At 25.7% G+C, this 14,785-nt stretch overlaps 5 protein-coding genes across 5 annotated transcripts; 4 read left to right on the top strand and 1 right to left on the bottom strand. All coding sequences in view use genetic code 12, as the record gives it.

The window, feature by feature from the left end:
- Positions 1-46: 46 nt before the first annotated feature.
- On the top strand, positions 47-1,003 carry SAM37 (SAM complex subunit; the record flags this gene model as incomplete). Its single annotated transcript, XM_051759820.1, has 1 exon — positions 47-1,003. The coding sequence occupies one exon, from the start codon at positions 47-49 to the stop codon at positions 1,001-1,003; it is 957 nt and encodes a 318-aa protein (XP_051612464.1).
- A 501-nt stretch (positions 1,004-1,504) lies between these two features.
- Positions 1,505-2,086, top strand: KGF55_004871 (uncharacterized protein; the record flags this gene model as incomplete). The annotated part of the gene is made up of 1 exon (XM_051759821.1): positions 1,505-2,086. One exon carries the CDS (start codon positions 1,505-1,507, stop codon positions 2,084-2,086), a length of 582 nt encoding a protein of 193 aa, XP_051612465.1.
- Positions 2,087-2,151: 65 nt separating this feature from the next.
- Positions 2,152-3,792, bottom strand: KGF55_004872 (mRNA (N6-adenosine)-methyltransferase; the record flags this gene model as incomplete). Its single annotated transcript, XM_051759822.1, has 1 exon — positions 2,152-3,792. One exon carries the CDS (start codon positions 3,790-3,792, stop codon positions 2,152-2,154), a length of 1,641 nt encoding a protein of 546 aa, XP_051612466.1.
- A 1,689-nt stretch (positions 3,793-5,481) lies between these two features.
- Positions 5,482-7,092, top strand: KGF55_004873 (uncharacterized protein; the record flags this gene model as incomplete). Its single annotated transcript, XM_051759823.1, has 1 exon — positions 5,482-7,092. One exon carries the CDS (start codon positions 5,482-5,484, stop codon positions 7,090-7,092), a length of 1,611 nt encoding a protein of 536 aa, XP_051612467.1.
- Positions 7,093-11,049: 3,957 nt separating this feature from the next.
- Positions 11,050-13,860, top strand: KGF55_004874 (uncharacterized protein; the record flags this gene model as incomplete). Its single annotated transcript, XM_051759824.1, has 1 exon — positions 11,050-13,860. The coding sequence occupies one exon, from the start codon at positions 11,050-11,052 to the stop codon at positions 13,858-13,860; it is 2,811 nt and encodes a 936-aa protein (XP_051612468.1).
- Positions 13,861-14,785: the final 925 nt, after the last annotated feature.

The following is a 14,785-nucleotide window of genomic DNA, read 5'->3' on the forward strand; positions in this document are numbered from 1 at the left end:
TCACGTAGTATCATACAACCATCTTCAGTCTACAAATTCACAAATAATGATTCAATTGCATGTATGGGGATATCAAGATGAAGTCAGTATAATATCACCTCATTGCATAGCGACAACTTGGCTACTAAACTTGGTTTTAACTCCGTTAAACGTCCCATTTAAGATTATAACTTCAAATAATACAAAATTATCAGAATTAAATCAATTACCAGTGCTAATAATATCTGAAGATGAGAAATATGATGGATATTATAGTATAGCCAAATATCTAGTCAAAACATATAATCCTTCAAATTTATATATTACATCGGATTTTAAAGAAAATTTATTAAATATAAGTATAATAAATTATTTAGAAACAAGATTTGAATATATAAATCTTTATAATTTATGTTCCAATAAACAAAATTATGAAAATTATACAAGAAAATTATTTACCAAATATTTTAAATTTCCATGGATGTATAATCAATCTTTAAAATTTTATAATGAATCAATTGAAAAAATTAAAATTTTGGGATTAAATTCAAAAAATTCAAATAATTTTTTTAAATTTGATAAAGAAAATGATAATGAAGTAATTGCTGAAACTGAAACTTTCAATGATGATGATAATGAATTAATTGTGGAGAAAGAGGAAGAAGAAGGGATTAAGCCAATAAGTGGTTTACATGAAAAGAGTTTATTACAAAAATCAAAGACCAAACAAATACTAAAAGAATCAAAAGCTTCGATGAGATTTTTGTTATTACTTGAAAAATATTTAAAACAATTACAGAGTTTAAAGAAGGAAAAATCAGACCAACAATTTTTCTTTGATGAGGATTTGCCTTCTCCTAGTGATATTTTATTTTCAGCATATTTATATTGTTTGACATATGAAGATCTACCTGATAAATTTATCAAGAATTATCTTGTGCAAGTTGACGGCTTGAACGTGTCAGACTTTAAAAAGGTTGGTCAACCATCAACACAAACATTGGACATATCTAATAAAGAATAATGAAGTAATGAAGAACTTGTATATATCATTCAATTGAAATCAGCTGCTTTGGCAGTACTTAACTTGTGATACAGAAGAACTTAACTTTCAGTTCTGTGCTTTTAAGTATACTCTCTGAGTAAAATCGTGAATTTCTGCACAATCAAGGAGACTCTAAGTACAAGAAACTGGATTCTCAAAATCTATTGTGAATAGAATTTACCTCTGGAGAGCCTTTACTTCTAGAAGAGGTTACTCAATTGCCTACTCAGACGTCTCTTGACTACGCTGTATGAAGACGGAAATATATGTTCACGTGACTCAATTTTTGTTTCTCCTCAATTCAGGATTTTAATTTTAACAGCCGATAACTGAAAACTCCGAATATGAATGTAGTTCAATCATATTTATTTCAACTCAATTCCTCAAACAAACGCAGTCACCGTATTAGTCAGTTACATTAATACATTTTATTATCAAACTCAAAAAAATCCAAAATTTAATTAAAAATCGAATCTCATAATGGCTGGATTATTAGATTTGAAAAATCATTTAATATTTTATAGATCATATCATTTCAATAATACAAATGTAACAATTCATTTAATATGTATTCCAATAATTTTATTAACAGCAATAAGTATGTTAACTCCTGTGAAATTATCTTTCATAAGTTTAAATCCACTTTTCAATTTAGGTAGCCTAATAGCTTGGATTTATGGAATTTATTATATTGCATTAGATTTCAAAGTTGGAGGTATAACAGCTTCAATTTTAACAATTTTTAGTTATTTTATAACTCAAGTTTATAATCAATTATCTTTTGCAGGTCAAGATAATTTTTTAAAAATTGTTATAGGATTACATTTAATAAGTTGGATTGCACAATTTTATGGTCATGGAATACATGAAAAAAGATCACCTGCTTTATTAGATAACTTATTAGGTGCTTTAGTATTAGCTCCATTTTTTGTTTCATTTGAAATTGCTTTTTGGTTTGGTTATAAATTAGATTTGAAGAAGTCCATGGATAATGAAGCTGGAAAAAATATAAGAGATTTTAAAGCAAAAGAAAAAGCTAGAAAGAAAGCAAAACTTCAGTAATTTTGATGAAAAGAAAAGAACTTCATTATTAGTTTCATATTTATTTTAATCAATCTATTTATTATCTAAATAGTTGAAGAATTTAAATTATTTATTAATTCAGGTTCATTTAAATTAATACCATTTAATTGATTTCCAATAGTTAACCAACCAGGTCTTACATTATGTTGTCTACCAAAAATTTCTAATTTTCTTGCAAATGGTCCACACATTCTATCAATTATATCATAAATTTCATCAGGTTTTCTTGAAGTTTCTCTTGTATTACTTATAATAATATCTAAATCAATTTTTAAATTTAACCAATTTGGTTTACCTTTTAAACCAACTAAAAGATGTTCTTTTGAATGATTTAACCAATGACCTGTTCTACCAGTAACAATAATTCTTTTTAATTGATTTAATTTAACCCAAATAACTTCATTAATTATTTCATATCCCCATTTTGCTAGTGCTTGACGTCCAATATCCAAGGATCTTGCAGTTACCCATAAAAATATTATACCTTCATCTTGTAATTCATTTATTTTTAAATTTATTAATTCTAAATCTCCAAATGTTCCATAAGGTAAATTTTGATGAATTAACCATGCTGGATCTGAAATTATTGCTGAAAATTTACCTAATTTTGAAAAATTTAATTGATTTATATCACAATTTATCCATTGTGGTTGTGATATTTCTTTAAAACCTGATGAAAAAATCTCACCTAATGAATAATCCAAATTTGTAAGTTCTTCAATTAAATTTGATTTTTGATTTGTTGTTTTGGTATTTGCATTGGAATTTGATTCTTGATTTGTAATTGTATTTGAAATTGTATTTGTATTGGATGATGAAGTTGAAGTTGTATTTGATGTAGGATGTAAAGTATAATAATGTAAATACCTACAAGTTTTTATTTTATGACAAGTATCTAAATAAGAACAATCACCTAATTTTAAATCAGTATGATTATATAAAATTGGTAAAAAATGAATTTTTTCATTTAAACAATTTAAAATATCTGTTGATATACGATTTTTAAATTGATTTAATTTTTGATTTATATATTGATCATTTAAATTTATTTGTTTACTATTACTACTGTTGTTGTTGTTGTTATTATTTTGCTTAAATAATAATGTAGATAATGTTGTTGAATGATGTTTTTCATTACATATTTCTGGAAATTTTAATTTTGGTGTATTTAATTTTGATCTTTTTTTATCTAATTGTAATTTTGTTGTTGGTTTTTGAATAAAATTTGTTAAATCTTCAATTGTAAGTTTATCAATTTTATCTAAGGATCTTTTTGTTTTGTCGGGTTTTGCAATAAACTCAAATAATGATGTACATTCTTTATATTGATCAGTATTTTGTCCTGTTGGAGTATTAGTTGAATTACTTGTTTTATTAAATTTTTGTTGCAAAATCTTTAACCCAATATCATTTATCCAAACAAGTTTTGATTTAATTTTATCTTTAGAGTCATATTTAGATTTTGTAAAATGTAAACATCCTCCGGAAAGTGTATTAAATTGTTCAATGTATTCTAAAAACTCATTTATATTTGTAAAATGTAATTTGTTGTTATCTACAATATAAGTTTTAAATAATTGATAAATTTTCCAAATTTCTCCATTTATTGGTGAACTTATAATTGAATTTTGATTAGATAGTAAGTAATCAGCAAATATTAATAGTTGATGAGTGGTGTAAATCATTTGAGCTTGGTTGTAAGATGATTAAAGAAAAGTTTACGGTTGTTTGTTTAGATTTTATTTAAATTTCAATTTTTTGTATAGACGTGTGTGTTCCTGTATTTAAGCCAACTTGTTTTTTGTGCTTGTTTCAGATTTTACTTTTACGATAAAAAATTTATATATACTGTAAATCTATATACAAAAACAAAGATCTAAACTAAAGCTATAGTGATCTAACACCACGAACTAGCTCAGTTTAATTCGATTGAGATGTATAACATGGACGTCATCCAATTTATTAGTTTCAGGCTAAAAGACCGGGTTCTGATGGCGAAAAATGTGTAAAACTTGAAAAGTCTTCGTTTTGGTTCTCAAATAATTTCCCAATTCATGAACAGTAGGTAGTAACGTAGAGTGATGTGTATACAAAAGTTTTCAGCTACTTACATTATTCCAATTCAAATTCCAAGTAGTCAAAATTTTTCATTAAATTTGATTTTGTTGACACCATTTTTAAAAAAGATCACCACGGTAATTCAAGTCGTATGTAAATGATAATTCAGGACATACTCGCATGAGCGAGATGAAAATGTATTCTTTTTGAGAAGCATCTGCTTGCGGAATTATAAATGTAACGCATCAACTGTGTGTCAAATTGGTTTGGTATAAGTATCCTCTGTAGATGTCAAAAGAAATATAAAGATGAATCTAGACTTTTTAAGCTTTATATTAAAGCCAAGAAATATGCATATCTATTAATAGAAAGCGCATAAGTAAATGGTCTAACGGATAAATAACCCACGTGACAATTGGTAGTTACAGAGCGAGTTAAAGTTTTATTGCTTAGCGCAAATTTAAGGAGACAAACGAGTATTGCTGGAATAAAATGGCCCTCTAAAGCGAGACGATGAGGGTTTTGCTCAACAAAATTACAACATTAAATATTTTTTTTTTCGGAGAAGTGGCATTTTAAAGAAATAGCCAAGTTAATTAAGTAAACTCCACAACAAACATCTATAACCATATACAAAATTGTAAGGCATTAAGCCTTTCAAAGCAAGTACAAAGTAGTCGTAGTACAATTGGGCCAAGGACGTTTTTTAAAGGATCTCAACGTGGACTCAAACTCCTTTATAGCAAAAAGTTTGAGGTATTTTAAAATTTTAACCAATTGTAAGAAAAACACATTCAATATTGTGGCAATGTTGTGGTTGGATATTATAATAGTTATTGAAATATAATAATATGTCACTTACCGTTAATGCCATTCAACCACAACAATTCTTGTTTTCAACCACTAAAACTCCTATTCTAGTGGTTCCATTAATCCTAGTTTAGCTTGAACCATTCTTCACTAGTAATTGGGTACATTTTGAATCAAAATGCCTTTTCTCCTTGTAAGTAACCTTCTATAATGAGGCTAATGAGGCTTCGGTATTTAAATTCCGACTACACACATCACGCTTTTGTTTCTTCTTTTTGCTTTTGTGTTTGTACCCCAGTAAATCCTGTATACAGTGGTTTACTATATATTTCTTAAGTTACACAAACATAAAATATAATAAGGATGACTTAATTTATACAATTTATTAAAGGATATAAATAACAAGGATATTCCCATCAAATATACAAAAAGATGAATAAAACAGTAATCAAATAGATACTTATATACATATTCATTAATAAATAACCATTAGGTTTCAAGAAATCATGATAGATTTACAATATTTACCACTTGATGTTGTTAATATAATATTAACAGACACGTTATCAAAATCCCTGTATGATTCAATTGATTATCAAAACTCACTAGTATCATTATCATATACTTCAAAATTCATAAATCAATTAACAAATTCAAGATTATATTCAAACATTACATTTTATGATGATGATAATCAAACAATTATAACCAGAAATTCAAATAGAACATATATTCATATAAACAAATTCAATGAATTTGTAAATTCATTAACTTTTGAAAATTTCTTATTAATCAAATCAATTCATATAAATTGTAAATCAAATTTTAATAAATTTGAATATAACACATTATATACAAAATTAAATCAATTTTGGAACAAGACTCATCATTCGATAGAATTTATAAATTTTGATATTGATAATATTAGAAAAAATCAAACTATTTTACAACATTTAAATAAACATAATTATTATCAAATTATTGAAGAAAATGATGAGTTAGATAATTATTCTTCAAATTTTACAATTTCAAAATTATATAATTTAAAAAATTGGTCTATTTTAAATGTTTCAGAATTTATGAATTTACCAATAAATAATAATTATGATTTAAAAACACTAGATTTTTTTATTGAATTAATTATTGGTGATGAATCATTACCTCAAAATGTCATAAATTTACCTGAATTAGAATCATTAAATCTTAATACAAGTTTATCAACATTAACATTTTTACAATTAAATTTAAATTTACCAAAATTATCAAATTTTGTATTATCATATTCCCATACTTTTAATAGACAACCAATAAATTATCAAAACTTCCGAGAAAAAATAAATTTTGAAAATTTAACAAATCTTGAAATTAAATTAAATTGTTGTCATTCTGATTGTTCATGTATAAATCAATTTTATCAAGAATTATCTCAGGATTCTCACAAATTAACAAAATTAGAAAATTTATCAATTATAAATCATATGTCTAAAAATCAATCAAGTAATTTAGAACAATATTCATATTTAATAAATAATCAATTATTACAATTATTTACAAAATTTTCACAAATTGAATCAATTTATATAAATATAAATGAATTTATAAAAAATGATAGATGTAAAATTGATTGGAAAAATTTTACAAAAGCTATAAATATTTTACCAAACTTAAAAAATTTAAAAATTGTTGATTTTTTTAATTGGTGGATTCCAACATTACAATTAACAAGAAATTCAATATTAAATAATTGTTCATGTAATCAATGTTTACAAACTAAATTCAAGTTTCAAGCATTAGCAAATTTCGATGAATCAAATAATTATACTCATAATTTTTCAAAATTTAATCATAATGAAAATGAATCATCAACTACGAATCTAGATTTCAATAAAAAATCAATATCAAAATTTTATTCATTTATTATAAATCATTTTAAAACTCAATTTAATCAATCAATAATATATTCAAATCTGTTAAATAAATTTAGAAATCAAAATGAAATGTTATTCTCAGCGGAATTTAAACAATTATTGAATCATAATTTACTAGCTGATTATGTAAATTTATTGAAATATAAAAATGATAAATTAGTTGTTAATTTAGGTGGTTTATTAATTTGAATTTTTCAATCCACATTGGCATATAATGATTAACGAAGGAGTTCAGGTAAATCTTTTTGCATTTTTGTTCTTTTTGCTTTTTGGAAGTTTTTTATATGGGTAGGTTTGTTTTTTATATGGGGTATATAAAATAATAGCTAATAATAATTAATAATTTTAATAAATAATATCTTTTTCGATTTCGAGAATTTGTAGAATTCAAAAGGATTTCTGTCCTGTTTTCTCTTTTACATGATTTAACGAAGTTACACTTGAATATTTATTATTATTAAATTTTGAAATCTCTATGGATTTAGTTTTATACTGCTTTACGGATGTAGAGTTAAATAAAAGTTGCAAAAGACATACTGTTTTATTGAATTATCTAAATTTACCAATTTATATCCATAATGATACATGCGACTCATTGTTTATATAGGTAAGGATTTTTATTTGGAGTGTGAATATGTGATTTCAAATTATTTTCGTCTTTGTCTTTGTCTCTATTACCTGAAATTTTATTACTGATTGATCAAAAATTAATACAAAAAATTTGAAAATAAAAATATCAAACTCATAACAAGAGGGCAAACACCTACCACGATTCAGTTTTACACTTTTGCCGTTTATCGATACTGAAATCGAAATACATACGAAAGCTCATGCACCCCTTTAGATAACTTGAATGTGACCTATGAGAATTTTTAATATTTACTACATTAATTGAAATAATAAAGAAAACATTATTGATCCATGGGGAAATACGAATCTGCTGTCTATTTACATGGTAACATTAAATCTTATGGTCTACAAAGAATCAGAATCAAGAACTAAAGTTCGAAAACTTGCGAATTTGTTGTATTTAGTTCAATTGAAGGAGTAAGATTCAAATTTAATTTGACATAGTATTGAATTTAAAATTACTAAAGCAATTATCTTTTGAAGATTTTGAAGTCATAATAGCAAACATTCAAAAATATATAACGAAGATGGTTTAGGCGAAGAATTAATCACAATAATGAAGGATTTAAGACAACAGACTATTGGACCAAATTATCATGGAATATACAAAATATTCAAATACTGAGTAAAATGTTGGCTGCTTCTATCTAAAAAATCAAGAAAGTAACTTTTCAAATTCTAAATGAAACCACTTCCAGCTCAAGCTTCAAAAGAAATTCAAATGTACAAAGTTTATTGTTTAAGGTGCTAAAAATGTTTTGTTTGCTTTTGGAAATTTATTAAAATCAAATTTTGCTGAGTTTGTAAAAATTAGTGGTTGTTTACGTTTATTGCATTGTCTGTTTTTAGCTTACGATTCTAAAATATTATGAGGAATTGACGAATCATGAAGTTGAAGCATTTTAGCGGAATCAAAAAGTATATTAGGGATTTTGGTACCAATTGAAAAAGGAAGAATTTAATAAGAAACAATTTTTATTAATGTCAAATCGGTTCGAGATGCTTTGAGGAATATAACTTAAGTTTGCTTCGAAAGGTGTCATTTTTGATTGATTTATTACGAACGTGGGTATTATAAGCATTGTTGAACTAATTATAATAGAATGAAAAAGACTATATTTTTTGGCAGTATTAGAAAGATTTTCAAAAAGAGCTCATTTATGCTCAATGAATCTAACATCTTTGTCATGAATAATTTCATCAAGTAGCTCTTTTAATCGATGGAGATAATCGGGCATATGCCTGATCAGTTATTGATGCTGATGTTAGGATGAAATGAGCTCTTTTTGAAAATCGATCTATTACGGCTAGAAAATAGTCATTACCATTTTTTTTTTTTGGATATCCTCCAACAAACATTGAGATTAGTCACCATCTATATGAGGTATTGGTAATGGTTAAAGTATTTTAATTCAAAATTTGAATAATTTCTTCACTTTAATAGCTTGATAAATATCACGATGTTTAACAAACTTTTCAATTGAACTAACAAACATGTTTGGCCAATTATAAAATCAAAGTATTTAAAGATATGGGACTTCTGCTCCCCGAGTTTGCTTAAGTAAGTTGATATCATCGTCGAATTCGATAACGCCGTTTGTTGAATAATGTTTGTTTGTTTGACATCTTTACTAATTAACCAAACGAAGTCATCGGAGTCAATGGTGATACCAACAGCATTAAGCTGCTATCAAAAACTTAGTTCTGTTATTGAAACCAGTTTGGATCTGATGGTTTAATTACTGAAATCATGTATCATCAAAAATGTGGAAGACATAAATGGATATCGATAACTTTTTCCAGGTTCAGCTCATGCTTTTCAGATAATTTCTGATGATAGACGATTTCCTTAATTTCGACCAACTTACAACTTTTGAAAGCATTTGCTTTAAGAGAACTAATAGAGATGTAATAAATTAGAACCTCAAAATAAAATTAATTTTATTTTGAATGTTGAGAAGGTTTATAATAAGACAAAATTCATCATAGCTAATCAATCAGTGAGAAGAGAATCAGTAGGGAAAAAATTATATCATGAACCACTGTCCATAGAAGATAATGATTACAGCTCCTACCTTCAGATGATACCCTTTTTTTTTTTCTTTCATGGATTCAAAATGCAGATTATAGAGTCAATAATAATTATTTTGTAGACGTGATTTTGTGAACGCGATTTGAATCAAATTTATTAGTTTGGTTCTGTAATTACCGTTAAATTTAATAGAGTCTAATTCAAATTAACTTAGCCCCACAAGACTTAAGGCAGGCCAAATTTGAAGCGAACACAAATTGTTAATATAACTGACTTGGTTAAAAAAAATCCATAACAGTTTTGATACGAGTAAATAAGAAAACTAAAAGTAGTATTTTGATAGCTTTAGATCATCGAAGTTTTAAACGTATAAAGATTCTCTCTGAAATACATTGACAGGTTTAGAAATTTTTGATATTAAGTAACGAGTAATAGTAAATTAGTTGAGTTGACTTTCAAAGTTTGATAGTTTTCCGTTTTGAAAAAAGGGGGATTATTCTGAAAGGGTTTGAACAAGTTTGATCAAACGTTAGATCAAGAACTAATTAAATCGAGTTACTAGATGAAGTAATAGTACCTAAATTGTATATTTAATTATAGAATGACTATCTTACTATTACTGTACTGAGAAAGTATTGAAAATTAATACCAGTGTAGTCTAACCAGTGGAGTAGAAATTATATAAAATCAAAAATTACTGAATTGGGTAATTTAAAGTTTCATATATTTGAGCTACCAAATTTTTTCACAAATTTCGTACATTTTGAAGTGAATAGATGTGTGTCTAAGGTAGAGTTATCGTTTCCTAAAATCTAAATAGCGATTTCGTATCAATGCAGTATTGTGTTGGATCTAAGAAATTGAAACTTTGGTGGAAAGTAGATCTCTATGTTTTTTCGAATTTTCAGATTTCAACCAAGATCTAGAGACAAGATTTGGGGGAGATTAATAGTTAGTAAATTTTTTAACCTGCTTGTTTTCTGATCTATATGTCGTTTAATGTATAAGCTCTTCATTTTTTATTCCAAAGGTGTTACGATACTTGATGATGAAGCTTCAGTTGATGAATGAACAAATGTAGTTCAAAGTTTCACTTCATTTAAAAATTTCCTAATTTAGAAATCTTATTAAAAAATATGATTAATTTTGTGTAACAAATATCTTTATTACTCTAAAAAATATAATTTTAAATTATGTAGAGTATAGAAAATAAATGAATTTTTATACAGATTTTACCATGTTTGGTATATTACAATTTTACTTAAGATCTTACCTTTATTGAAATTATTCATAACAATTATATAATGATTCTAATTCCCAATAATCTCAAAAAAAGAAAGTAACAAACTTATTATTCTTCAACTTCATCAAAATCTGTTATTTTTAATTTATCAACCAAGTTCTTTACCATCTTTATACCCAAATTTAATCAATTAGTTCATAGAGTTCACAAAAATAGATAATATAGTTCCAAAAGATTTAATATGTCAGACTTAAACTTAGGTCCAGTTGAATTACACAACATTAAAACATCATGGTCAAAAACTAATAAAGATCAATTTTATAACAAATTATATTCAAATTTATTAGATCAAAATAGATCATTAAGACAAATTTTTAATAATGATGATTTGATTATAAAAGAACATTCAAATATTTTTGCTGATTTATTTAATTTTGTTATTAATAATATTGATGATAATCAATTATTAGATGAATTTTTATATCAATTTGTAAATGAAAATCAAAGATTTGCAAACTTAGCAGTTAAATATTTAGAATCAATGGGAAATGCTTTAATTACTACTTTTAAACAAGTTTTAAATACTTATTGGACAAGTGTGTTAGAATTAGTATGGATAAAAGTTTATGTATTTGTTGCTAATTCAATTTTACAATATGAAGAAGAAGTTGTTAGTGAAACTAATTCAATGAATGAAATTGAAATTCCACCATTAAATATTCAAAGAAATTTAAAATCTTCTCCACCAAGTTCAATTGAAGAAAATGTTACATCCTCAAAACAACAACAATATAATACACCATCAACTCCTAAAATGGATTTTGATGTTAGACAAGGTACAATGAGAACAAATGATTCATTATTAAATCAATTTAATTCAATTGAAATAGATTTAAAATCAAATGATAAATATAAAGGATTTAGAAGATCAATGGATGTTGCTTCATCCCCAATACAAGTTCAAATTCCAACAAATGAAAAATTTCAAAAAATTCATAATAATAATAATTCAAATATTTCATCAAATTTAAAATCTTTATTATCATCACCTATTGAAGAAGAAGAATTATATTCATCACCAAGACCAAGTTTTGATCCAAGAAAAAGAAAATCAACTTCAAAATCTTCATCAATATCATCTACAAATTCATCAATTTATGAACAAAAACAATTACCAACTATTCCAACAACTAACGATGAAAATGGTTATGAAGTTGAACAAGATGAATTTGTTACTCCAAAACCAAGTAGAAGAGGTTCATTTTCAGAAAGTTATCAAGCTACTTCATTATTTACAAAATTACAATCTAAACAACAAGAAATTGATAATTCATCTGAAGATTCAATTGAAGATGCTGCACCAACTTTTGATCCAAGAAGAAGAAGAAATAACAATTCAAAACAACAACAACAAAAAGAAATTGAAGTACCTTCACCAGAATCTTCAGAAGTTGATGAACAAGAAGAAGAAACTTATTTCATCTCAAAACAACCACAACAAGATACAGTTCCAGAAAGATCATTATCAAGAGGTGGTTTAACAGGTGGTACTTTTGATTATCAATCATTTGGATTAAAAGGTTTAGCTCCAATCGTAGAAGATGATGATAATTCTTCAAAATATGAATCAGATGGTGAAAATAAATTAATTGTTAAAAAATCAACAACATCATCATCAAGTGGTGAAGATTCAAATTCAAGAACAAGTTCATTATCATTACATAATTCAGATTATAGATCTTCTATTTCTTCTGGTGTTGATTCAAATTCTTTAATGATGATTTCAAAATCTGGTGGTGGTGTTCCAACTCCAATGAATCAAATTAATCATCAAAGAAATATTTCAACTGGTTCTGATGATTTCCAATTTAGTCCACCAACTATTCAACAACAACAACAACCACAACAACAACAACAACAAAAGAAACAACATTATAATCATGAAAGAAAAAATTCAATGTATTCACTTTCAAAAAGTTGTTCAGCTTCAGCAGCTTCAATTAATTCAAATTCAAGAGCTTCATTAGGTTTTATGAGATCTTCATTTATTTTGAAAAAAGAAATTGAACAACAAGGTTATAATCATCCAGAAAATGTTATTGCTCCAATTTCATTACCTTCAACTCCAAGATTAAATTCAAAATCAAGTATGGGTTCATTCCAACAACAACAACAACCACCTTCAAAATCAATGTATATGAATAAATCAATGTCTTCTGCTTCAATTAGAACTTCATTAAGAAATAATAGTGTTGGTGGTTATAATAATGTATCTAATTTACCAAGTGCAAATAGAAGTACTCAATCTTTTGTTAGTGCTAGAGAAACAAATGATAATATATCAATTAGTTCAAAATCTGAGAAAAAAGGTTTAAGAAGAATATTAAGTTCAATTTTTTCATCATCAAAATCAAATGCTTCAACTACTTCATTATCTTCAACTAAAAAACAAACCCACCAATCAAAACCAAATTCACAACCATCATTACAAAGAATTTCAATTCCATATGAAGAAACTTCAAGTAGTATAGCACCATCATCATATTCTTTACAAAATCCATATAATTTACAACAACAAAAATCATCACCATTATCACCACCACCATCAATTTCAACAAGATCAAAAATTTCACAACCACAATCACAACCACAATCACAATCTCCAACATCATCTGCTGCTCCATTATTTACATCAAGTACAAAACCAACAGTATCAAGTTGTGCAACAACAAATTTAACTAATCAACAATTAGCTCAAAAACAATTAAAAAAATCATCATCATCATTATTTGCAAATGATATTAATTCAACTAATGTAAGTGGACGTTATAAATATAATGGTACATCATCATCAATAACCGGATATTCAAATTATGAAAATGGTTCAATTTATTCAAATGAATCTGGTGCCACTGGTTTTACATCATTTTTAAAGAAAAATAAAAATGGTAATAATTCAAATGATATTAAATTTGTTCCTCCTCCAACTAGATCAACTAGAAAAGGTAATAAATATAATGTTAAAAAAGTTCCATATAATGTATTTGCTTAAGTTCTAGATGGTTATATATGAGAAGGAAAGGTGATGAAGAGAAAGTGAAGAGATATAACACTGGTGGTTTTTTTATTTATTTGATTCTTATTCGTTGCTTTGAAGACATTTTACGTTGGTTGTTGATGAAAAAAAAAAATTATTTCCGTTATCTATTTTTTATGCTATTTTAGTTCTTTGGTTTTATTTTGAAGCTTTTTTTATAAATAAATTTTGATTAGATTGTTGGTGAATAAGTTTCATAACATCGTTAAATTATCAAAAAATTCATAAAAAGTTTTATAAATTGATTATTATTTAGTTTACTATTAGTTTTTTAATTATTTTTACGTATGTAATTTAATTTGATATCTTATTTAATTATATCGTTAATGTACTCTTTCTATTAATATTTGATTTCGAGTAGTTGTAAAAATTATTACTACATATGTCTTGTTTAATGTTTTTTTTTTTTTTTTTATAGTTTCGACATATATTTTATTAGTGTAATGTATTTGGTGTCGTGTTTCAGATCTACTTGTCGTGACAATTTTTCTGAATTTGAAACTTTGTTTTTTCGGATTTATTAAATTCCTAAATTACGAAAAAGATCCGATCCTACTACAAAAAACCAAAATTAAAGTATTTGTGTAACTTTGAACAAATAGCAATCAAAGAAATAAAATTTTATCAAGCAAAAAAAACTTCATTAATTTCGTTTAAGCAAGAATTTAATTATCAAGGGAATAGCAATTTTATCGTAGATGAAACCTACATAGTAATTTGTGTTTGAACTAAAGACAGTGTGTTAGATTTGTCTCAAATAAGCATTTGCCATAACTTTAATCTCGAATATCTAACCTAAATTGATTTATGTAAGTTTAAAAATAATTTTCTGGAGAATGTACAAAATTGGAGACTTAAGTACCGTTGAATATTGTATTTT

This window comes from Candida pseudojiufengensis (genome assembly GCF_024610245.1).
Source record: "Candida pseudojiufengensis strain CBS 10847 chromosome Unknown scaffold11, whole genome shotgun sequence".
Lineage (NCBI taxonomy): Eukaryota > Fungi > Ascomycota > Pichiomycetes > Serinales > Debaryomycetaceae > Lodderomyces > Lodderomyces pseudojiufengensis.